Source organism: Carcharhinus amblyrhynchos, chromosome 14 (genome assembly GCF_965287045.1).
Source record: "Carcharhinus amblyrhynchos chromosome 14, sCarAmb.v2.hapA, whole genome shotgun sequence".
In the NCBI taxonomy this organism is placed as follows: Eukaryota; Metazoa; Chordata; class Chondrichthyes; order Carcharhiniformes; family Carcharhinidae; genus Carcharhinus; species Carcharhinus amblyrhynchos.
In genome coordinates this window covers 33551610-33577765 of record NC_137337.1, presented here as the reverse complement: position 1 = coordinate 33577765, position 26156 = coordinate 33551610, and the positions used below count along the sequence as shown (strand labels likewise).

At 42.8% G+C, this 26156-nt stretch overlaps 1 protein-coding gene across 1 annotated transcript in view; it reads left to right on the top strand.

The window, feature by feature from the left end:
- Nucleotides 1–4606: 4606 nt before the first annotated feature.
- LOC145352361 (kinesin-like protein KIF28) overlaps nucleotides 4607–26156 on the top strand; it is a 51939-nt gene continuing 30389 nt past the window's right edge. Inside the window, exons 1-9 of the mRNA XM_080202113.1 lie at nucleotides 4607–4660; nucleotides 9369–9560; nucleotides 10052–10258; nucleotides 10350–10385; nucleotides 11826–12047; nucleotides 16129–16283; nucleotides 16495–16606; nucleotides 21359–21426; nucleotides 24565–24707. Of these exons, the coding sequence (XP_080058239.1) occupies nucleotides 4607–4660; nucleotides 9369–9560; nucleotides 10052–10258; nucleotides 10350–10385; nucleotides 11826–12047; nucleotides 16129–16283; nucleotides 16495–16606; nucleotides 21359–21426; nucleotides 24565–24707 (1189 nt within the window). The remainder of the gene's footprint in view (nucleotides 4661–9368; nucleotides 9561–10051; nucleotides 10259–10349; nucleotides 10386–11825; nucleotides 12048–16128; nucleotides 16284–16494; nucleotides 16607–21358; nucleotides 21427–24564; nucleotides 24708–26156) is intronic.

The following is a 26156-nucleotide window of genomic DNA, read 5'->3' as shown; positions in this document are numbered from 1 at the left end:
ATGGTGGGAGGGGTGTGCTCCAACACCACCTTGTGGCCAAAGCGGTAGTGCGGTGCAACTGGGCAAATCACAAAGATCGATTGGCTCTGGCAAGAGGAGGCTCCAGGCCAATCAAAACTGAAGAAATGTCAGATGACTGATGTTCCAGCAAGACTAAAAAAAACAAGAGAGGAACAATCAGCAAAATTATTGGATAATCTTACAAACAACAGAACGTTTGCTCAGCCCCGAACACTGTTGGCAGAAGCGGTGTTTAGTTGCCATTGATGGCCTAGTTTCATGACCCCGAATTGAGGGGTGATTATTATAGGACAGATGTCAGAGGTAGGTTCTTTACTCAGAGGGTAGTAAGGGCGTGGAATGGCCTGTCTGCAGCAGTTGTGGACTCGCCAACTTTAAGGGCGTTCAAATGGTCAGTGGATAGGCATATGGATAACATTGGAATAGTTTAGGTTAGAGGGTCATTAGATTGGTTCCACTGGTCGGTGCAACATCGAGGGCTGCAGGGCCTGTGCTATGCTGTTATGTTCTATGTTCTACACACTGGGCCATGTATTTGATAAAGAGAAACTGCAGCTTGATTTGGGTAGTGTTTTTGTACCCTATGTACACTATATGCAAGGTGGATCAATTAGTAGGTACATCTTCCTTGAGCGCTGTACAGACTCTCTAGCTCGTGACTGCTAACGTCACAGATATGTTGTAGTCAATCAGTAGCTTATCTATTCTATTAACCCATTACACTGCAGGGGGGCTTCCTCAGGTGAGTCAAGGGAGAGGAGGGGAAATCTGAGAGGCGCCCCGGGCACAATTCTTGCTTCGCCTGACCCCATAGTGGAATTACAAAGTTATAAAAGCATTTAGCATATTCTGAGCCCTCTTGCTGCCGTGTTGGGCTGATGGGGAAGTCACAAGGGGTTCTCCACGAAGGGCTCCAGTTAATGTGGCCAGCAACCTCTGATGACAACAGTCAAACAAGATCAGCACATTTAAAAAAAGAATGCATGATGGCACCTCCACTTTTGATGACAAAAAGAAGCAAGGGCCCTTGTCTATGTTTTATACAGTAAGCAGCATCTGTTTGCGTAAACACTCACTGAGAAAGTACTGATCAGAGTCAGTTATCATTGAATCATTGAAGGGGCAGAATTGTGGCACAGCAGTTACCCTGGTTCAATTCCAGTCTGGGGACACGATCCATGTGTAGTCTGCATTTTCTCCCCATGTCTGCGTGGGTTTCCTTCGGGTGCTCCAGTTACCTCCCACATTCCAAAGATGTGCAGGTTAGGTTGATTGCCCACGCTAAGTTGACCCTTGTGTCAGGGGAATTAGCAGGGTAAATATGAGGAGTTATGGGAATAGGGCATGGTTGGAATTGTGGTTGGTGCAGACTCAATGGGCCAAATTCCCTCCTTCTGCACTGTAGGGCTTCTACGATTCTATGAGTCTAAAGTGGTGGGCAGCTATTGTAAATCTGGGTTTTCCTCAGGATTAGCAATCCTGTAAACTGAAGTATAGAGGGACAACAGCCATGAGCTAAGCATGACTAAGCATGGTGCCTATTGGCATTGCTTCCTCCTGAAGGAGTTTGTATCCTGAGCTTCATGTGGGTGAGACTAAGTGGCCCTCAGGAATTAACCATGAGCACCATCAGCTCCCCACACTTTCAAATACATGGCTGAGACCCAGCTTCATGTTGCAGGACTGTCAGCTGTTGGCTTGAGCTCAAGTGTCAAGGAAATTGCATCTTTCTAGGCTCCCCAGTGATTGCAAGTAGGATTTCTCCAACCCCACCATTCGCTCCCACAGCCAAAGTAAACCTCATCATCCAAATACCCACAGCTGGTTGTGATAAATGAACACATTTCCCTCTTGAAAGTTCCCCTGGTGGACTGCAGTGTGAGGCATGGGATCCCCATACTGATGGCCAGCTGCAAGTCAGAGTGGGCGAGGGCAAATGCAAGGAACTGCTCTGTTCTGGAGATGGGAGGACACTTGGTGTGCAAGTGCTGCAGGCACAGTTTCTGGACTTGCTGCCCTAAATCAGGATGGACAATGGGCCAGGGGATGGCCATAACCAGTCGCTGGCACACTCAACAAAGGAGCCTGATTGGCATAAGAAACAATCACTGTTCTTTTTCAATCATAGAATCATAGAACCCTACAGTGCAGAAAGAGGCCCTTCGGCCCATCGAGTCTGCACTGAACACAATCCCACCCAGGCTCTACCCCCACATCCCTACACATTATACCCACTAATCTCTCACCTACGCATCCCTGGACACTAAGGGGCAATTTCTTAGCATGGCCAATCACCCTAACCCACACATCTTTGGACTGTGGGAGGAAACCAGAGTACCCGGAGGAAACCCACGCAGACACGAGGAGAATGTGCAAACTGCACACAGACGTTTTGAGCCACTATTGAAAGACTGGCCTTCTCAGTTGGGCAAATGGGTCACAAGGTATGTGTCAAACATCAACTGCCTGTTTTCCAAGCACGATCTAGGCAACCATCAATTCAGTATCTCTCTCCCCTTTTGTTTTCACTTGTTATCAATATAATGAATTCCATCAATGTGGTTGGGGTGTGCTGATAATGAACAGTTGCCGAGGAGAAGTGCTATGATAAAAGTTAATAGTTTTGTTTGATGGGGTTAATATTTTATTGTGGGACATTGATAAACCACTTTGTACACAAAGGGGGTGATATAACCATTGCGTTGTACCCGTCCTTGGCACAGTGGGGCGTAAAGGGATTAGTACAATTGGCACTGGTTTTCACGACTGGCACCATTTTACGAGCACTGGATTTCGGCGCAGTCGGCCTCTTGCTGGAAATGGGTGAGAGACAGTTTAATTTATTGAAATTTATTTAGAAAAGCATTTACATGTCATTAGGGAGCCCAGCACTCAATAGCCCGGCCTCGTCTGTCTTTATGACCTTGCTGGGAAAGGTTCTCGCTGGCAGAATATAGACATGCTTCCCATGAACGGGGAGCAGTCGACTTGGCCTCGCCAAGGGAATCAGACGCCATTGAGGCACCCGGGGGAGACTGAGGACAATAGGGAAATGCCCGTTGGGCAGTGCCAAATTGGCAGTGTCACCCTGGCACCTGGCCAATGCCCACCAGGCAGAGCCAGGGAGTGGGACTAATGGGACGAGAGGGCAGTGGGGCAGGGCTAATGAGGGGAGGGGTCAGTTGGGTGCAGGGCTAATGGGAAAGGGGGCCTGCTGCCACTCTGCAGTGATCAGTGGGGAGACGGACGGAGGGAGAGGAGGCCTCCTGCCAATCTGCAGCGATTGGTGGGGGGAGAGCAGTGGGGCTGTGATTGGTGAGGGAGAGAGGCAGTCCTCAATCAGTCTGGGTGGTAGGGGGGAGGGTTGGGGGGGCTGGATCTCGGGCTGCAAGCTCCCACGATTGCAGGGAGAGGGAGCTGCTTCAGGCTGCCTGTACCAGCAGGGGCCTGACAGCTCTCTGTCTGTCAGACTCCTGCTATTGCTACTGCACATGTGAGCATCAGAGGCTTGCACATGTGCACTACCTCCCTCTGCAGGCTTTCAGGCACATTAAGCCCTGCCTACAGGCTTCTGCAGCAAGCAACAAACTTGCTAATATTTTCGCAACAAAGTGCGTATGGGGGGGGCCTAAAAACACAGCCAAAAGACGAATCTGAAGCTCCCAGTTTTAAGACTGCCCAGCACTTAGACAAATGTGTGGCCTACATAAGTACCAGAGTAAAAGATTGAGGTAACAGATTATGAAAGTTTGTGCAACAGAAGAATAATTAGTATGGGTAGTTATGCACTGATGATTTATCAGATTGGGAATGTAACATAGAAGCATTACTTTAACACTGGTTAATGTTATGTTAATATCACAATAGAAAGCCAGTGGATCCAAGAATGGAACCTGGCAGCCTCTAAGATGGAGTTTGGAAGTTTAAAGGAAATGATATAAGCGAAGTTGTTTGAAAACCTTAACAATTACATTTCTTGCTCACTTAACATAACATTATACAGAGCTGGCAAGGATTTCAATATAATCTCAATGCACTTGTCACATGTATGTGACAGTTGATTAAATTAATAATGAGTACTGTAAAATTGATGACTTTTAAATAATTAAATCGCTTACTTAAAATTTCAAATCCTACATACTTTCATATATGAAAAATCCAAAATGAAAATGTAAGTATTTTGTACTTACCTATTTGTGAATTTTTTTTGTTCTCTTAATCCAGTGACTATTTTGGCTTCCCAAGCTTGATGAATAGGCATCAAAAATGAAAATGCCTTTGATAGAATAATTCAGTACTTCCTTCGACACACCTCTTCGGTTACTGATGTGGCCAATACCGAGATTTGGCTGGGTAGCTTTCAGTTCCAGATATGGCATTGACATAGTACCTTCAGCACTTGAATACCTTTACATAAAGGTCAACTTCTTTGTACGGCAGCGTATAAAACACCACAAGAGATCTGCGAGAGACAACTGGCAGCATGTAAAGTAGATGAACTATCTCAGTATAATTTTCACTGCTTACGTTACCGAGTTTTATTTTATCAGACAGCTTTACTCTGCTTAACTTGAGAAACCTCATAATGCTGAATGCAAATAACCTGAAAGTTGTTGTTCGTGTTCGCCCTTTCAATCAGGTAAGATTATCCATTTCAATGTTTAAAATGTCAATGAATTCCCTCCGTGAAACGTGTCTGTGGGAATCTATTATTTATTTCCAGGGATAGGCTTGAAATAAACAATTTCAAAACACATTCACAAGCCACGGTGTGTCGTTTTAAATTATTTGGTGTTGGAATGTCATTATAAGTAAATTATAACCCCAAGTTTAGTTACTGTCTCTTTTAGGCAGTTCCCTGGGGTCGAGGGTGATTTGCTTCCAGTCTAGTTAGTTGTGTACTGGGATGGCTGTTAAATCCAGTGCATGATTTGCAGATTCTACCACATCTGGGGCAGGTGGTGTTGAAGGGTTGGGTAGAAGGGTTATTTGGAGGTTTGTGTGCTTCCTCCTATGCCTCAACTTCACTCCTGCATGTTCCCAACAAAATCTCTCAATGTGTTTAGTGCCTTCCCGCATGAGCTTCTCCATTGTGGTCAGTCACAAGCCACAATGGGTTGGTTTAACGTCTTTAGGAATGTTTTGAGGTAAAGTGTTTGTGCTGCTCTGAAAGCTTCCAGCCTTGACCGGGTCCTGAGTAGAGCAGTTGCTTTGGGGTGAGGTGCCCCAGCCAACGGAGTTCATTTTGACTACTAGCATTTGGGTGTCAGGCAAATTGGCTTGGGAGAGGACTCTGCACCATCTGTCTTGTTACCAGCTTGGGAGGATCTCATGATGGCCCTGCTGGTGGTACTTCTCCAGTGCCTGCGTGGGTGGCATGATGGCACCATGGTTAGCACTGCTGCCTCACAGCACCAGGGACTTGGGTTTGATTCCTGGCTTGAGTTACTGTCTGTGTGGAGTCTGCACATTCTCCCCATGCCTGTGAGGGTTTCCTCCGAGTGCTGCAGTTTCCTCCCACAGTCCGAAAGATGTGCTGGTTAGGCGCATTGGCCATGCTAACTTCCCCCTCAGTGTAGCCGAACAGGTGCTGGAGTGTGTGGCAACTAGGGGATTTTCACAATAATTCCATTGCAGTGTTAATTTAAGCCTAATTGTAGCTAACAATAAATTTTAGGTTGTCCAAGTCAATAAAAGATGTTGGAGCATAGGGGTCACTGCTGCCCAGTTATCCACAATCATAGTTCTGGGTTTGATCCTCAAAACACTCTTTTCTTGAGTTGGCACATTGGATGAGCTGGCACATTGGAGGTGACGATGAACTTTGTCAGCTGTATCTGCCTTTAGTCACCCTGTGCCCCACGAAAGTGTAGCTTGCGGAGGAGGGTAACAGGTCAGCAGTGTGGCACACAGCAGAGGAATACTGCTGAGACATCCCATGCCATTTTGAAAGGTACCTTTCAGGCAGCGTGTGAGACCCTCACCCCAGGCAGGCTGGTCCTCACAGATTCAAAGGCCAAGGTCTGATGATGTCATTCAGACCCTGACCACATTTTAACCGGCAGCCATCCACCCATGGTGCCAATCTTGCGGGGAAAGCTGCCCAGGAAGCCTGGTATCCAGAGGCATCAAGCCCAGGAGAGGACTGGAAAGTTTGGGTTACTTTTTTTTTAAGGATTTCCTTGGGATCCATCATTGGGTAAGTAATATCATCTAACTTTACAGGCTCATAAAGGAAAATTTTAAATGAGTTCTTGATTAAGATAAAAAGATGAACTTGATGTGGACGACAGATGAATTGTTGAATGTAGCCAGTTAAGATGAGATGATGCATGATCAGAATTTACATGTGTGGAGCATAGGAGGCTTAGGAGTGATCTTACAGAGGTCTAGAAAGTAATGAGTTGCATAGATCAGCTAGGTAGTCAACAAATTTTCCCAAAGATAGGCGAGGTCTAAAACTAGAAGGCATAGGTTTAAGGTGAGAGGGGAAAGATACAAAAATGTCAGGATGGGCAATTTTTTCACACAGAGGTTGGTGGGTGTCTGGAACAAGCTGCCAGAGATAATAGTTGAGGCGGGTATAATTTTGTCTGTCAAAAAACGTTTAGATAGTTATGTGTGTAAGATGGGTAGAGAGGGAACTAGGCCAAATGCGAGCAATTGGGACTAAATTAGCGGTTAAAGAAAAAGGGCAACATGGACAAGTTGGGCTGAGGGGCCTGTTTCCATACTGTAAACTGTATGACTCTGTGACCATGACTCTATAAGTCAATACCCATATTATTTGTGGAAGTGATGAATTTACTCCCGTCTGCAGACTGTGTTGGCAATTCTCAGGAAAGAGAAAGAACCATTTTCTGTTTACATAATACTTTTCTTGCAGAAGTGTCTCAAAGAGCTTCCCACATAGCAAACTATTTTGACGTTCAGTAACTTATTATATCAGTAAAAGTAGCAGCCATTTTGTTTGGAGCGAGATACCACCGACTGCACTGCAATGATGGCCAATCAATCTGTTTTTGATGCCAGTAGTTGATCCAAACTGATTCAGATGACAGGGGTCATTTTCCAATTTCATGCTTCCTGCAGGGGGCCTCGCCTGTGGGAGATTCTGTGCTGCATGCTGCTCCGACAATAAATAGTGAAAAATGTGAAGGATGCACCTAACTCTGTGAGGAGAGAAGCTAATAGCCGAGGCACCCCACTGACAACATAATGCTGGAAAGTAATTCCCAGTGTCTATAGACTCAGTGTGAATGTGAAAAGGAAAATGTACTGCCGTGTGCAGAAAAAACATCTCAACTCAGAGTCAAAATTGTGGAAGAGCATGGGGCAAATTATGACTGTGTTTACAGAATGGAATTACCTCAGCATTTTCCACTCCTCTGTACAGTATATAATAACAGCCAGCTAGAGTTCAGAAACGTGATGGTGAATCCACCAGAGTGGAATTGAGCACGGAGCTTCTTGAACACATAAACAAAATCCTTCATTGTCAGCTGCTTAATCTACCTGCTTGTGTCAATAAAATGTTCATTTGTTTAATGAATCCAAGGACTCACAGTGGGATGGCAGAGCGGACTGTAACTCCAGTGGGAGTTATAGATCTTTGTTCTCTGATGGGAGTTATAGATCTCTGTTCTATGGTGGGAGTTATTGGTCTCCGTTGTCCAGTGGAGTTATAGCTCTCTGTTCCATGGTGGGATTTATAGGTCTCTGTTCCATGGTGGGAGTTATAGGTCTCTGTTCTATGGTGGGAGTTATAAGGTCTCTGTTCCATGGTAGGAGTTATATGTCTCTGTTCTCCAGTGGAGTTATAGGTCTCTGTTCCATGGTGGGAGTTATAGGTCTCTGTTCCATGGTGGGAGTTATAAGGTCTCTGTTCTATGGTGGGAGTTATAAGGTCTCTGTTCCATGGTGGGAGTTATAGGTCTCTGTTGTATGGTGGGAGTTATAAGGTCTCTGTTCTATGGTGGGAGTTATAAGGTCTCTGTTCTATGGTGGGAGTTATAAGGTCCCTGTTCCATGGTGGGAGTTATAGGTCTCTGTTGTATGGTGGGAGTTATAAGGTCTCTGTTCCATGGTGGGAGTTATAAGGCCTCTGTTCTCTAGTGGAGTTATACACCTCTGTTCTCCAGTGGAGTTATAGATCTCTGTTCTATGGTGGGAGTTATAGGTCACTGTTCTCCAGTGGAGTTATACGCCTCTGTTCTCCAGTGGAGTTATACGTCTCTGTTCCATGGTGGGAGATATAGGCCTCTGTTCTCCAGTGGAGTTATAGGTTTCTGTTCTCCAGTGGGAGTTATAGGTCTCTGTTCTCCAGTGGAGTTATACGTCTCTGTTCTCCAGTGGAGTTATACACCTCTGTTCTCCAGTGGAGTTATAGGTCTCTGTTCTCCAGTGGAGTTATAGGTCTCTGTTCTCCAGTGGAGTTATAGGTCTCTGTTCTCCAGTGGAGTTATAGGCCTCTGTTCTCCAGTGGAGTTATAGGTCTCTGTTCTCCAGTGGAGTTATAGGTCTCTGTTCTCCAGTGGAGTTATAGGTCTCTGTTCTCCAGTAGAGTTATAGGTCTCTGTTCTCCAGTGGAGTTATAGGTCTCTGTTCTCCAGTGAAGTTATAGGCCTCTGTTCTCCAGTGGAGTTATAGGCCTCTGTTCTCCAGTGGAATTATAGGTCTCTGTTCTCCAGTGGAGTTATAGGCCTCTGTTCCATGGTGGGAGTTATAGGTCACTGTTCTCCAGTGGGAGTTATAGTCTCTATTCTATGGTGGGAGTTATAGGTCTCTGTTCTTTAAGTAATTTTGCCACCTGCCTTGTTGTGATAGGTTTTTCCCTTAACTCATGGTAAGACATATCTCTTAATTCTGAAAAGGGAAATGTCATCGGGGACAGTGAGAAACATGCGTTTAAAGATTTGACTCACAACAATTCTGTCAGGTGGGGGCTCTTGTTTCTTCAACTCATTTGATAGACCAAGTGCAATGTGTTGGCCTTCTAGTGATGATCCTCACATGGAGAGCCGGCTTGGCGTAGACTGCCGAAGAATGCCCTGTTTTCTCTTTTTTGGTTGAAGGGGTTAATAGAAGGTTGTGTATGATCGATGAGAGGTGGGCAATCTCCTCTCAAAAGCAGACAACTAATAGATGGCACAAAGGATGTATGTGCAGTGACACTTCCACCCGCCTATCTTATAGAAGTTAGATGCCTTCAAATGTCTCCACAAAAGCTAATGCGATCAGCACTGGATGCCAATGTGGGCATGATCGAGAGAGCACTTTGTAGATTGTCAGGACTAATGCCTTTAAATTAATCGATATGTGTTCTTTCCTGTACATCATTTTGTAAGAGAGAAAAAGCAATGCGGAGTAAATGCATCATCTCTATGGCTGGCAACAATTGCACCATTGTGGATCCCAAAGACCCAAGCCGCAAAAGGACCTTTACCTTTGATCATTGCTATTGGTCAACTGATGGATATATTGAGAATGACCAAGGAGTTTATCTGCCTGATGGACCTCACAGCAGGTACATTGACCAGGTCAGTCTTAAAATGAAGGTACAGGAACGCAAAGAAACCCTCATCCTAATCCTAACCCTATAAATGCTGGATAAACACAGCAGTTCTGGCCACATCTGTGGAGTGAGAGACACACACAGTTGCAGAGTCGAGATCATTGACCCATCTACAGATCCACAGAAGGGTCAGTAACTCTGTTTCTCCCTCCTCAGATGCTGCCAGACCAGCTGAGTTTTTCCAGCATCTTCAGTTTGTATTTCAGATTTCCAGTATCTGCAGTATTTTGCTTTTATTTAAGAACAGGAATGCAGTTAGTTCCTGGTATTATAATTATATATAATTATTATAATTGCTGATGTGCAATTAAGCGCAAAACGTTATCTGAACTTTTATACATTTTTATAGTATTATAAGTGAAAGCATTAAATCCTTATCTTGAGCTAAATAATAATGATTTAGAATGCAGTGGGAGGTGAAAAATAAAAGGATTTACTTATGTCAATTATTTTAAGGAAAGGGTCTTTAATGACCTTGGAAGAGCCATCCTGGAGAATGCCTGGAAGGGATACAATGCAAGCCTTTTTTCATATGGACTAACTGGATCCGGGAAGAGCTATCTGATGACAGGATATGGGGGAAACAAGGGTCTTGTTCCCATGATTTGTGAAGAACTCTTCCAGGAAATTAAGCAGCATCAGGATAAGGACAGGCAATATTATGTAAGAAGTAGTCATCACATGCACAGTAAATACAATTTTATTTAAAATTCATTGTGGCAATCTAAATTGATTTTTCAATTGTCTTTTGTAGGTTTATTTTAGCATGTTTGAGATCTACAATGAGCAGGTATGTGTCAATACTGCACGATACAAAACTCAGCTGGAAGGAGCAAACTGATTTATGTTGACCAAGAAATAATTGAGGCTACCTCGTTGAATGTTTTGAAGGCAAAGATAGATAGATTTTTGAACAGTAAAAGAATTAAGGGTTATGATTGAGCAGATGGGTAAGTGGAGCTGAGTCCACAAAAAATCAGCCGTGATCTTATTGAATGGCAGAGCAGGCTCGAGGGACTTTCTCCTAGTTTTTATGTTCTTGTGTGTTGCTTATGAATTTTAATAGACAAAAGTTGACCATCTACATGGGTAATTGTGAAAATTCAGTAAACAAAATGGGAAGAGGCCATTGCAACTCTGTGCAAATGAATTTATCTGACTTTCCCTCTATTCTAAATCTCTTTGATTTTTTCTTCTATTTATTCTTAACATTTCAAATCCTGGAAAGGGGCAGCATGGTGGCATAGTAGCCTCATAGTGCGAGGGACCCGGGTTTGATTCCGGTCTGTGTGGAACTTGCATGTCCTCCCCATGTCTACGTGGGCTTCCTCCAGATGCTCCGGTTTCCTCCCACAGTCTAAATAAAGTGCTGGTTAGGTAGATTGACCATGATAAATTACCCCTGGTGTCCAAACCTGTCTAGGTTAGATGGATTAGCCATAGTAAATGTGTGGGTTTATGTGGATTTGATTTGATATTTGATTTATTATTGTCACAGTATACAGTGAGAAGTATTGTTTCTTGTGCACTACACAGACAAAGCATACCATTCATAGAGAAAGAAATAAGAGAAAGCAGAATGTAGTGTTACAGTCATAGGTAGGGTGTAGAGAAAGATTAACTTAATGCAGGGTCCATTCAAAAGTGTGAAGTTAGCAGGGAAGAAGATATTCTTCAGTCGGTTGATACGTGACCTCAGACATTCGTATCTTTTTCCTGATGGAAGAGAAAATGTCCGGGGTGCTTGGGGTTCTTAATTATGCTGGCTGCTTTGCCGCAGCAGAGGGAAGTGTAGACAGAGTCAATGGATGGGAGACTTGTTTGCGTGATGCATTGGACTACATTCACAGCATTTTGTAGTTTCTTGTGGTCTTGGGTACCTTGATAAGGAGAGGGAAAGGGCTTGAGAAAGATACTCTGTCAGAGAGAGTCAGTGCAGTCTTGATGGGCCAAAGGGCCACCTTCTGCACAGTAGGGATTCTGTGATCTACCCTGTGTCAGCACTTCTACCATGTTGTTACATAATCTGCAAAGTTCTAACAAAACAAAAACCAATCAAGTCTCTCAGTTATTATTTCCTCATACCAACAGAAATTTGAATGTATCAGCGTTGGGCTACTTCAGATGGTAAGGCACAGGTTGCTGCCTAACATTTGCAAATGTCTTTTATGTATTGTAGCTCGATCGATTCCTCTGTCCACGTTAATTATTATAGATTTTGGTTTTAAAGGTTCAAGACCTCCTATCGAAGGGTCGAAAACCTAATGGCCTCCGTGTGCGGGAAGGTAGACATGGATTTTATGTTGAGTGCCTCAAGTCTGTGCCATGTAGCACTTTTAAGCAACTTGAAGTGTTGCTGGATCAAGGAATTCGGAACAGAAGTGTCGCGTCAACTAACTGGAACACCACCAGCAGCAGATCCCACATGGTGATCAGCGTTCAATTTCAACAGGTAAAAGTTGCAAACCCATTGATCTAGTGAGGGACATGGGGACAAGCATGGTGGCACAGTAGTTAGCACTGCTGCCTCACAGCACCAAGGACTTGGGTCCTGGCTTAGGTCACTGTCTGTGTGGAGTTTGCATGTTCTCCCCGTGTCTGCATGGGTTTCCTCCGGGTGCTCTGGTTTCCTCCCATAATCCAAGGATATGCAAGTTAGATTGATTGGCCATGCTAAATTGGGGAGATTAACAGGGTAAATATAGAGGTTATGGGTATGGATTTGGGCGGGTTTGTGGTTGGTGCAAACTCGATGGGCCAAATGGCCTCCTTCTCCACTGTACGGATTCTATGATTCATATTCCAAAAAGGTTTGCTGAATAGCAATCAAGAGCAAGATTTTTGAATGATCCTTACTAGCCCACGTGATTTGATTTATTATTGTTTCATGTATTAGTATACAGTGAAAAGTATTGTTTCTTGTGTACTATACAGACAAAGCATACTGTTCATAGAGAAGGAAATGAGAGCGTGCAGAATGTAGTATTACAGTCATAGCTAGGATGTAGAGAAAGATCAACTTAATGTGAGGTAGGTCCATTCAAAAGTCCGATGGAAGCAGGGAAGAAGCTGTTCTTGACTCGATTGGTACATGATCTGAGGCTTTTGTATCTTTTGTATCCCGAAGGAAGAAGATGGGAGAGAGAATGTCCAGGGTACATGGGGTCCTTAATTATGCTAGCTGCTTTTCTGAGGCAGCGGAAAGTGTAGACAGAATCAATGGATGGGAGGCTGGTAGCCCAGAATCTTACTTTATAATCTATGGGGTGAATTTTCTCCTGCCTGCCATGGGAATTGTCATGGGCGAGGGGCGGTTTCGAGGTGAGTGTGGCCAGAAAATCCCGCCCCATATGCCTTTAGAACTAAAATAGAACATTTTGCGGAATGATCCAGATCTATCGCCCCCTCATACCCATATTAAGGAACCCGTTGTTGGAGGTGAAAGAAAATGAAGTGAAATTTGAGAGAAAGAGGTGGGAGTTCAGCTTGCATTTGATGGCCATTAATAAAAGTGTTACGAGTGTCTGGAAAATGGAGGTGCCAGCGATCATGATAGCAAGATGACTTCCAAGCTTTAACAATTCACTGTGTGAAGCCATCAAAACCTGAAAACCAAAAGTTATAGGCAAGGTATGCTCTACATTCTTTGATGTAGATGGAGAATGGAAATCCTTTGCATACTGAATTTTCTTGATGCATTTGGCAATATGTATAAATCTGTATTGGATTTTCTATTATACTGAATCTCCAGGGTAAGTAAATGTGAAACTCTCATTTCAAAACAGTCAATTTCTTATCAACTCAGTAATGCACATCACACCATATTTTATCAGGGGCAGTAAAGAATGCACAGTGAAATATAGCGATGACTTTTTATTGTATACTTTTAATTACAATGTAAAATATTCAAAGCCGTGAATGGTTTTAACTGTTTGTAATCCTCAACTTCTGACAGTTCCAAATGATAATCTCATCGAGTTGGCTTTTCTTTACAATTTTTCATCAACAAATAAGTTTTAAAAATTGTAATTTACTTATTTGTGTCATCAGTAGGTTTACATTAACACTGCAATGAAGTCATTGTGAAAATCCTCTCGTCACCACACTCTGCTGCCTGTTCCATTGCACTGAGGGAAAAGTTTGCATTGGGAAGTGCACCTAACAATATGTCTTCTGGATTGTGGGAGGGAACTGGAGCACCTGGAGGAAACCCACACAGATACAGGGGGAATGTGCAAACTCCACACAGACAGTGACCCAAGCTGGGAATCAAACCCAGATTCCTGGCATTGTAAGGCACCAATACTAACCACTGTGCTACTGTGCTGCCTAAGCCCACAAAAATCATAATCCAATCAACCTCCTCATATGTTAGGAATAACATTTCTTCTATAATGTTAACCCTCATACACCCTCCATGCCTCATCAGGCCACCTGTTCCTCCCATGCCCCCTCATATCCCCCATGCCTCCTCCTATACCCCATACATTTTCTATATCCACTCTTCCAGTATCCACTATCTACAGAACCAATGAGACATTGGTAAGTTTGACATGTCTTTGAAATGCGAGTCTAAAAATTGTGAGGTTTGGGATTATCAATTTGTGTATAGTTTAATAGCAAATATTTTCTTTCAGGTGTAATCCCATTGTGTAGAAAGGAGATGCATAATAGCAGAATGTTAACACTTCAATAAAATTGGAAGATAAGAGATGACTTTATAATGACGTGACCCTCCATCCGAGTTTACCCAACAGAAATTGAGAGCGATTTTGAGCCCCCACTCCTCGTTTACATGAGGGCCAGCGCACGCTCAAAACCCAGAGAGCGTGGTTAATGCCAGTGAGTTTCCAAATTCTGATCTTACCGGTCTCTCATCCTGAATGGCGTGAAACATACTGCAGGACCACAGAAAGCTCAACTTAGTGATGTTAGCATGTCATTAGTGAGAATTCACTTAGAGCTCTCCCACCCACTGGATATGGAGCAGCGCAGGCGTGACATCACTCCGGTGCTATTTACAACAGATCACACAAGTGTGAACTGGCACTTAAACCTCCGAGGAGGATTTTGGAGGGTAGTATTCAGGCAGCCAGCACCCTCCACATTGTGTACAGCTCAGGGGGCACATGAGGACTCGGGGGACATAGCTGTGGTGGGACAAGTGCTGAGGAGCCGTTTGTATAGAGCTCCCCAGTGCTTGCAGCAATTAAATCATTGCAGGGAAGGCGAATCAGAGAGAACATGCCACTGGAGCAGTGTGAACTGTAGGCATAAAAATAATTGCTGATGAGGCACCAGAGGCCCGAAAACACACTGGGGCCATAGGTGGGATGCACTCTGTTTTTCACAGCGGAACCCATACTCTGCCATTCTTTGGTAAGATTTTGCCTATAGAAAGGCTTGACCATGGAATCTAGTCATGTGTATTGCCAGTGTTGTTGGCCATCCCACAATCGGCAAGATGTACTTCAAAATATAATCACAGGTGGTATAAACAATAGCACAACCTGGTCCTTCAATAGTTAATAGCCCTGATTTATTCCTCTGTGTTGGTTGTCCATCAGGTTAGTGGCCTTAGCTGTCTAGAGCCAAGACGTTGTTGTCCTGTGCCACAAAGCAAGTGAATTATCCACTATTGACTCCATTATTTATGTCTAACTGTATTGATTGTCAACTGCAAGGATTTTTCATGTTCATAATTTATTCCATATCCAGGTTAAATTAGAATCTTGTCAGTCAATGCTGGTGTATTATTGAAAAGCAATATATTTTCCCAGGATCGGTGAATAAGGCAGTCACAGGGTCTTTATTACAGCTCTGAAGCACAGTTTGTTGCTCTTTCTAATTCTATCAGACAGTTCAAATTTGACAAAATAATGCATAGAACATAGAAATCCTACAGTGCAGAAGGAGGCCATTTGGTCCATCATGTCAGCACTGACAACAACCCCACACCAGGCCCTATCCCCACAACCCCAAACATTTACCCCCACTAATCCCTCTAATCTACACATCCCGGGACACTAAAGGACAATTTAGCATGGACAATCAACCTAATCCACACATATTAGGACTGTGGGAGGAAACTGGAGTACCCAAAGGAAACTCACGCAGACACGGGGAGAATGTGCAAACTCTGCACAGACAGTGACCCAAACCGGGAATCGAACCCAGATCCCTGGAGCTGTGAGGCAGAAGTACTAACCATTGTGCCACCGCGCCGTATGTGAAAAAAAGTTAACCAGAAATTCAATTTCTATCATTTCACCTGTTGAATGGTTGTGCAAATATTGACATGAACCTTTTTTTGAGGAAAGCGAGCCGAATGTTCCCCATTTCCACCTTGAACGTTGCAATGCGGCTCTCTCACCATGTCTGTATTTTCCTTTTGCCTTTACCATTTTTCATCTTGTTTTTCAGTATTTTGTGCCCGCAATTCTTGGCGTGTCGGTTGGATGTCGCTCAATCTGGCGCGTTACCTTGACAATAGCTTGATAAAGAAATAAATAACAGTTTAGTATTCATAACAGGTGGTTACAGACCAATTCATGATGAAGCACTCGGAGATTAACCTGGTGGATTTGGCTGGCAGTGAAAGGCAACCCAGTGTGGGAGTTGCTTCTGACAGATTCAATGAAGCACGCGCAATCAATCTCAGTCTAACAACTCTTGGAAATGTTATTAGGTGAGCTTAACCCAATCTGACCTTTCTTCGAAAAAAAAATAAATGAAACCCATATTGAATCTGGAGTCCAGCCGGCAGTTTTAATATTTATGCTGGTTCCTGCACCAGCAATTCTTTATACGAAACCAAATCACTGTGACCAAGCCTTGATGTCTTTATGTACCTGTTGTTAAAGTGAGAAACTGCTGACTGTTCATTACATATTGTGCAGCTCCCTATCGGACAAGGCTGTGGGCAGGAGGGTTCAGTACGTTCCATACCGTAACTCAGTCCTTACTAGATTGCTTAGCACTGCGCTAGGAGGGAACAGCAAGACCATTATGGTGAGTTTTGATGATTGATGTGTCCAGTAACTTTTCTCAACTCTGGAAGGTCAAAAAAAATCTTTAACTCTTTCAACTACATTTTTCAGAATCTAATTGCACTTGGGTGAAATGATGGCAAAGACCGGTTAGTATATAAATATTTCCAACTCCAGTGACTAATGCATTTTGTAACACCTATCGCCTGCTGTCTAGTTATTATTCAGGTTTAGGAAAGTGTACCTACGAGGAGAGATTGGATAGGTTGGGGCTATTTTCCTTCGAACAAAGAAGGCTGAGGGGTGACTTGACAAAGCTGTATAAAATTATGAGTCGAAGGGATAGAGTGAATAGGATGAAATTGTTTCCTTTTGTGGAGAACCAGGGGACATAGGTTCTAAATAAGTAGCAGAAGGTATATAAGGAGCGTGAGGAAGAACTAATTTATGCAAAGAGTGGTGGGTGTCTGGAATTCGTTGCCTGAGTTGGTGGTGGAGGCAGAGACCCTAAACTCTTTTTAAAAGTTCCTGGATCTGCACAGCAAATGCTGTAAGCTACAGGGCTATAGACTGGAAAGCAGGAAGATGGGATTAGAAAGGGTACCCAGTGTCCTCGGGCTGGCATGGACAAGATGGACTGAATGGCCTTCTTTTGTGTTGTAACTATTGTTCTACGATTCTAAAATAAATTTTATTGAATTATTATGTAATAAATCCATTTATCAGTGCATCACGCTCACAGGCTACTTGGTACTTTTGCCCATATCTGTTGCATATTCAGAATGTGAGTGAGGAGCAATAAGTTAAACAGGTTATTCAACTTGTGAAGAAGATTTCAACTGCAAATGCTTACAGAGTTAAGACCCGTTGGTGACCATATCATGACTGCAATGTCAATGAGTTCCACGAAGTACTAAATCTGTGAACCATGCAGCATAGTTCATCTAACCATCTGAGGAAGATTTTGAGAATTTCTCAAGCACTGAGTGTGGCACTTGAGCTGTACTGACCAGCAATGTGGCCACTCTGTCCTTTATTGGCTGTTCTATGTTGCAGCGGTGGTTATGAGCTGTAACTAACTATAAAAAATTGGAAAATTCATTCTTGACTGCTATCTAGAGCTGGCTGACAAACAACTAGCTTGTGTGGAGATCAAATAATAGCTGAAGCAGGCTTGATTGTTGTACTGAAACAGTTTACAATACTGCCACTACTACAGAGGTTTTCATAGCCTCAATTTGTGATGGTAATAAAGTTTTAAAGTTAATTTATTAGTGTCACAAGTAGGCTTAGATAAGCAATGCAATGCTGTTACTGTGAAAACCCCCTAGTTGCCACACTCCGGCGCCTGTTCGGACACACTGAGGGAGAATTTAGCATGGTCAACAAGCCTAACCAGCACATCTTTCAGACTGTACAAGGAAACCGGAGCACCTGGAGGAAACCCACGCAGACATGGGGAGAATGTGCAGATTCCGCACAGACATTGACCCAAGTCGGGAATCGAACCCAGGTCCCTGGCGCTGTGAGGCAGCAGTGCTAACACTGTCCCACTGTTCTGCCATAGTAGGAAGTCATCAGATCCTCTGGCGAAATGGCGTAAATGGAAATTTTCATTTGTTGGGGCTTTTTTCTCTAGCGGTTCTGCCAGCCTTTCATGCACTAAATTCACCACAAGAAACCAAGAGAACTCAAGTGGGATTACTGCATCTCATCATTTCGGTTTGCACATTGAGAAAATGAAAAAAAAACAGATAATTGTTGCATGTTCTATGAAAGAGAGACACAAGAACAAAATACAGAAAGTCAATGCTACACTTCCACTATGTTCCAGTAAATATTGAAGTGAGTAAAAATGTTTAGCAATCCATTAGACATTGAAAAGTGAGCAGCTAACCTCCAAATAAATGACAACAGGTTGAAATGGCTATTTCAAAAAATTATGGCCATAAAATTATGATGCGAATTGGGAGGTATGAACATTTAATGCATTCATTTCAAATTCCTTTTATGGCTATTTTAGCATTAGCATTAACCTTTCAAAATAAATGGATTAATGTGTCCCTACAATGGCAGGAAAGGCAAATTTCAAATGCATAAAGCTTTTATACCTATTACCATACTTTATAATTTCAAGGGCTATGATTTTAAATAGGATCTGATCTCACGTTGCTGATCTTATAGGTTTTGCAGTCATGAAATTGGTTTATGCTTTAGTAAATATTGAAAGGATAGCATCCTCATGAGAAGTGGCTGACAACATTCCTCATTTGGTTCAAAACAGATGTAGAGATGTAGCTCACACTGAAATGGATCATTGTGGCACTTGTGTCTGACATGATGGTAGACATGAATGAGATTCTTCTCCCTTCCAAAACAATAAAGCGTCCATTATCGCTTCATGCCCCTCCACAGAGACTTAATGATTTTGATCTTGGACGAGTTCAATCCCATCTACTAAAGGTGAAGGATTTTCGACCCCATGTTCACCAGCCTGGGATTTTCTTGAAAATTAAAATCAGGGGCAAAAATCCTTCACCCTATGTGTTGCCTTGCTGGACAGAAACTGAACAGCACAGCGCAGAGTTCTCTATCGATGGACAATTTCCCCAAACTGCAGGACACCTCTCTGAAATGCTGGAGTACAAATACTCCAGCCCATTTCACTGAAATCTCAGGATTCTGGACAGAAAAGAAGCAAAACAATAAGTCTTACAATGTTACGCAGCTATCTTATTGTTGTGCCTTGCATTGCTTTTGCTCTGGGGTTTTATTATTATAATGATTTCGGGGAGACTGTCTTGGTGAGAAAATGATGTAGAAATGCCGGCTGGGATGGATACAGTCAAAAATCTCACAACACCAGGCTAAAGTCGAACAAGTTTATTTGGAATCACAAACTTTTGGAGCACTGCTCCTTCATCAGGTAAGTGGGCCACTTATCTGATGAAGGATCAGAACTCCGAAAGCTTGTAATGCCAAATAAACCTCTTGGACTTTAACCTGGTGTTGTGAGACTTCTTTACTTGGCAAAGAAAGACAGAGGTGTGATGTTATGTCACTAGACAAGCAATCCAGACGCCCAGGGCTGAATATTACCAGAAATCAGCAAAGGTCAATGGCGGGTGGGTGAGGCAGCTTTGGAGTCACCGATCGCAATAGCGGCTTTCTCTGTCTTATAGTGCTGAGTTTACATTTCAAGTGGTGAGTTCCATGATGTATCGCTGGTGGGGCAGCCTCTGATTCACTTGCCCCACCTTGTTGACAAACACCCTGCTTCATCGGTTCAGGTAGACATAATAAAGATACCTACATTTTGTACAATTCTGCTTTATTCAGAAGAGCTAGCATGATTGCGATTTCATAGAAACCCTACAGTGCAGAAGAAGGCCATTCAGTCCAACGAGCCTGCACCAACTTTCCAGCAGAGCATCCTATCTAGGCCCTATACCCTGTAAACCCATAGAACACAGAACGTAGAACCCATGTATTTACCTTGCTAATAATCTCCTTAATCCACACATCCTGAGACACTAAGTGGCAATTTACATGGCTAATCCACCAACCCTACACACCTTTGGAGTGTTGGAGGAGATCGGAGCATCCGGAAGAAACCCACGCAGACACAGGGAGAATGTACAAGCGCCACACAGACAGTGATCCAAGGTTGGGAATCGAACTCGGGTCCCTGGTGCTGTGAGGCAGCAGTGCTAACTACTGTGCCATAATGCCACCTTTAGATTTCTGAGACTATAGTACAGAGATGACTCAGACTCACTACTAAGATCTCGGTATTCCCGAGAGAGCTGGTCAAGCTTCAATCACTTGATCTGGATATATCCTCTTCTCTGAGCTCCGAGCTCGGTAACAGTCGTTTCCCAGGTTGGAAGTTCTTTTTGCATGCTCCGAGAGTCCTTTCCTAGGTTAGGTTAGGTTATGTTAGGTTGATTGGCCATGCTAAATTGATCCTAATGTCAGGGGATCAGCAGGGTTAACATGTAGGGTTATGGGAATAGGACCTGGGTGGGATTGTGGTGGGTGCAGACTTGATGGTCTGAATGGCCTCCTCCTGCACTGTAGGGATTCTATGATTCTCTTATACAGAGTCACTAAAGTGGTCAATCACCACATGCCCCGACGTGTCTCTGCTCCAGGATCACAAGATGTCCTTGGATGTGATCCTAACCTCCAGTTTCTTTCCCAATTCCACCAAGTGGCAAAATTTAAGTTCAAAAGGAAATCAGAAATTGAAGCCTGGTCTCAGTAATGGTGACGCTAAAACTGTTGTCAATTGTCATTTAAAAAGAACCCCACCTGGTTCACTGATGTGCTTTGGGGAAGGAAGTCTTGTATCCTTGCCTAGTCATGTGACTCCAGGCCCACAGCAATTTCTTAATTGCCCTATATAGCCTAACAAGCCATTCAGTTCATGGGCAATAGGAGATAAGCAACAAATGCTGGCCTTGCCTGCGATGCCCATATCACCTAAAAGAAATGAAATCCCTCAACTACCTCTGAATGAATGGAATAATGAATGCCTTGTTTTCTTTATCAATGTGCATATTTAGGATTGTGCTTAGAATTAAATAACTGTCACATCAGACCCTTGTAGTATTTTAATGTAAGAGACTGTTTTTAACTCAAGGGAAAAGCGGGGTAGCTGAATGAATCTTTCTGGGTATTTCTTGTTCAAATTTTGAAATGAATAAAGCTATATTTGATTAATAAACATTCGCCATGGCATTCTAATCACCTACTAAATAACTATTCCCAGGTTACAACAATCAGCCCAGCAGACATCTATTATGACGGGACCATGTCAACATTACGATTTGCAGAAAGGTAAAGAGGGATGTTTATTCCTAAACCTTCCCTTCAGCTCAACAACAAAGCTAAGTATTGAGAGGAATGTATAGTATTTTCACCCTCCCTATCTGTCCTTTGTTGCAAAGAGAAGGTGTGAGGGACCTGCTTATTGGTGAAATTCACACACATTGCCCTTTTCTATCTTTATAAATATTCTGGATGAAGAAATTGGGGGAAATTTATGTTGGTCTGAGAATGAGGTGCAGACATTTATGGGTATGACCAGGAAATGATAGGCCTATGGCACAGTGGTTAGCATTACAGCCTCACAGCTCCAGGAACCTGGGTTTGATTCCTGGCTTGGGTCACTGTCTGTGTGGAGTTTGCACATTCTCCATGTGTCTGCATGGGTTTCCTCTGGGTATCCGGTTTCCTCCCACAATCCAAAGATGTGCAAGTTGGATGCATTGGCCCTGCTCAATTGCCCCTTATTGTCCCAGGATGTGTAGATTAGCAGGCTAAATATGTAGGACTACGGGGATAGGGATTGTTGTTGATGCAGACTCGATGGGTTGAATGGCCACCTTCTGCACTGTAGGGTTTCTATGATTCTATTGCATCTCCTACAACCTATGTCTGATAAATATACATGAACACTCACATGCAGCATGATGCACTTGCGTAGAAAAGTTTCAAACATGTAAACACCATGCAGGATAAGGGCCTAGGAGTTCCAACACATGATCAGTTGAAGACCCATTAACAGTTGGGAGATGGTGGTGAGGGCATTATGATGCATTGCTAGGACAATAAAATATGAAACTAAAAGTGCAGTCCATTGTTTGTGGAAAGCTTTTGTCAAATCTCATTTGGAACAATACTCTTTCACATGATGGGGGATATAACAGACCCAGAAAAGGTCTGAATGATGGCCTCTTCATTAGTGCGGCCAAGTTTAATGGCCATCAAGATAAGCTTGGTGCGCAGAGACTTTTTAATGTTCCATGAGCATAAATTTCAGGGAGATATGGTTGAGATTTTTGAAATAATGGAAACATTGGTCTGTCCATATAGCTACTTGAACTGGATAGTTTAGGGAAGAAAATAGGACTTGCTACAAAACATAGAAATAGTTTAGGTATCAGGAAATTCTTCTTTTTACAGACAGTTTTCGACATCTGCAATGGGCTGCCATCATGTACAGTGAGTATAGTTTAGCTGCAAGCATTCTGATTAGGGAGCTCCTGCAAGTAGCGAATCTTTACATATAGAAAGGAAGTGCTTCAGTGAGTAGTAAGCGTGGCACGATAGCATAGTGGTTAGCACTGCTGCCTCACAGATCTAAGGACCTGGGTTTGATTCCCAGCCTTGGGTCATTGTCTGTGTAGAGTTTGCATGTTCTCCCCTTGTCTGTGTAGGTTTCCTCCCACAGTCTGAAAGATGTTCTGATTAGGCGCATTGGCCATACTAAATTCTCCGTCAGTGTACCTGAACAGGCACCTGAGTGTGGTGACTAGGGGGATTTTCACAGTAACTTCATTGGAGTGTTCATGTAAGTGAGTAATAAATAGACTTTAATATGTCACATAGTCATATTGCTCAGATGTTTGTTTGATCAGCTCTGGGCATCTGAGGCAAATGCCCCATATTTCTTTCCTTCAGAGGCCTGAGGGTTTTCTCTGTGGTTTTGCCTTTCCCGTGAGAGTGTGTGGAAGTAGGATGGAGAGAAATGATGCTGGTGCTACATCTAGGTTGCACCATGGCAGGCCAATCTTCCCTCCTATGCTGGTATCTTAATGTAAACAACCCTATTCATAAAAATCTGGTGCAAACAGATTGCTATCCACACCATATGCATTATCATATTATTTTGATTACAAAGGTTATAATTTGTCAAGTTTTGCATTTGCTCCATAATTTGATCAAACATGATCTGCTGCTTTCATTGAATCCCTACAGTGCAGATGGAGGCCATTCAGCCTATCAAGTCTGCACCAATCACAATCCCACCCCAAGCCCTATTCCTGTAACCTCTCATATTTACCCATTAATCCCCTGACACTAAGGGGCAATTTAGCATGATCAATCAACCTAACCCGCATATCTTTGGACTGTGGGAAGAAACTGGAGCACCCGGAGGAAGCCCATGCAGACATAGGGAGAATGTGCAAATTCCACACAGACAGTGACCCCAGACAGGAATTGGACCCAAGTCCTTGGAACTGTGAGGCAGCAGCACTAACTACCGTGCTACTGTGCAGACCCAAATATGAATAAATATACCTGAGTCACGATTCTTACTGAGTTTCCCCTTTGTTTCATCTTTCATTCTGTCTTGTAGAACAGTCTGCTTATCCTCAAGTTCCCAAGTCTAAGTGAGAGTCTATACTGAAAACTTGAAGTGATCTGTTCTCTTTACAAATGGTATTGGACGCAAAGTATATATTCAATATTCTTTTGTTTTCATATTAGTTTCTAACATTGGGAAAGTTTATTTAAATCTTATTTTACTATGAATATTAATTACAGTATTGGCAGTGTAATTGTATGGTTGAATTCTCCAGTATGTGAGCTGACAACCACTCTAACCTGCTAACCAGGGGTGAAATAATGTTCAGCAGTGCAATGATGAGAATCATCCCTCAAAATGCTGCAAACCAATGTTCATATTTCCCATGTGGAAAGTAACTCTCACTAACACACACATTAAGCATTAACCATAACAAGATCTAGATTTCAAGGCAAAAATCTAGGCTGCAGTCTGTATCCTCCCCAGTTTGCCTCACTGGGAGACTAGAGGGTAGCGGGGGTGGTGGGGGGGAGCGGTGTGGTGTCAAGAAATTATTTATGGTGGTGCCAAAGCCAATGTCAAGAAGTACTAAAATATATTAAACTCATTATTTATTAACTGGCATAATTTATTAAAAGCACAAAAAGCCTCAGCTTTCCATCTTCACCTGCTTGGCTTCTGAATCAGAATGGTACAAGTCACAGTGCAAAGTTCTCCCCTGATGCTCACATTCTGTGCAACAGTATCACCTGCTGAATAAAGATACCTTGGAGATTTTAAAATAAGCCGACGTCGTGTAGTGTAATACAGTTATACACTATAATGACACATAGGCCTGCCTAATGACACACACACATCATGCGCATTATTTTGCATCCTTATAGAGCGAAGAATATCCAGAACAGAGCATTGATTAATGAAAGCCTAACCGAACAAATTCTCATAGATCTGAAAGCGGATAATACTAGGCTGCAGGCAAGAATTGCTGAGCTGGAGAAAGCAGGCGATATCTACACTGATGAGCAAGGTTGGTTTATTACTTTGCTGCATGTTAGTTGAACACCTACTGTGGAGATATTTGAAAGTTTATTAAAAATACAGTATTATGGCGCCTGATAGTCCAGTGAAATGGTAAGTAATGATAAGTCAGTAAATGTCTTTATAGCTACAGGGTTGACTCAAAAACTTACAGGTATTTTACGTATCAAAATGATTTAATATTCTCTACTGCCCTTGTTTTGCTATTACCGTCATTAATTTTGTCAGTTCAGAATGATTCTCAGCTTTTGTCAACAATTCAAGTAAAAAACATGCCCAGCATTCAGAACATAGTTTAGGATAATTATTGCCTGGACAGACTTATTACTGCTGAATGAGGCTTGTGTATTGTATTTGCTTAACTTTTGTGCACCTGATACGAAAGGCCATTATCTATCTCGTGAAAAATGTATGTGTTTTGCTTCATTATTCCTTTCTGTTGAAGGTGCAAGAGGTACTATAAATCAAAGATATTGCATTTAAATAGCACCTTTCACAACCTCACGATGCCCAAAGTGATTCACAGCCAATTTAAGTACTTTCGAACTGTGATCCCTGTTTGAATATTGGGAAATTGGGTAGCTAATTTGTGCACATTGTGATCCCCCCGCCAAATAATGAAATAATCTGTTTTATTTATGCTGGTTGAGATATGTAATGTCAATCAGGCCAATTCCACTCTCTTTCCCTCTTTAGATACCCTATCCTAAGATTAGTGACAATGGACTTCCATGTATTGATCCATGGTATGTTTGGCAAGGTGCTGCTGTTGCTTTTTGCAGGTTCTGGCTAACCTGGAAACTCTTCCACTTCTACTGTCTGCCATAGGCAGTATTGGAAAGATTTCCAAGTTGAGACTTGACCTGGCTGTGATATGAATGCAGCCTTTTTGGTTGCCAATTCCCAGAGTGGGATTTAAACTCACGGTTTCTGGCCTAGAGGCAGAAATACTACTCACTGCGCCACAAGACCCCAATTCCACTAAACCCCCTGAAATAATAACTTGGGATCTTTTGCGTTCATTAGAAAGGAACCTCAGTTCAACGTCCTACTTACAACCTGGCAACGTGGCATTCTCTCAAACTCTCGAACGTCACCAAGATTGTGCATGCAAGTCTCTGGGGAGGGGCTTAGGTCCACAACCTTCTGATGACGAAAGCGTGTACCACTGATCCAAAACTGACAGTTTGCACAATGCCAGGACAAACATAAATCCTTGGTGGATTTTAATCCAATTTAGTTAATCAACTTTAAGGCATCAATACTGTGGCAGGTTCAATATTGAGCCAGATTAGGTGGTACTATATTAAGAACTGTTGTTCTTGCAATCCTATTTTGCAGGTAACGTGCTAAATTCTGTGAGCACATGCATTAGACTACACACATGTACATATTAATGTATTTGACTCTATATTTTTAATATGTTATTGGATCAATG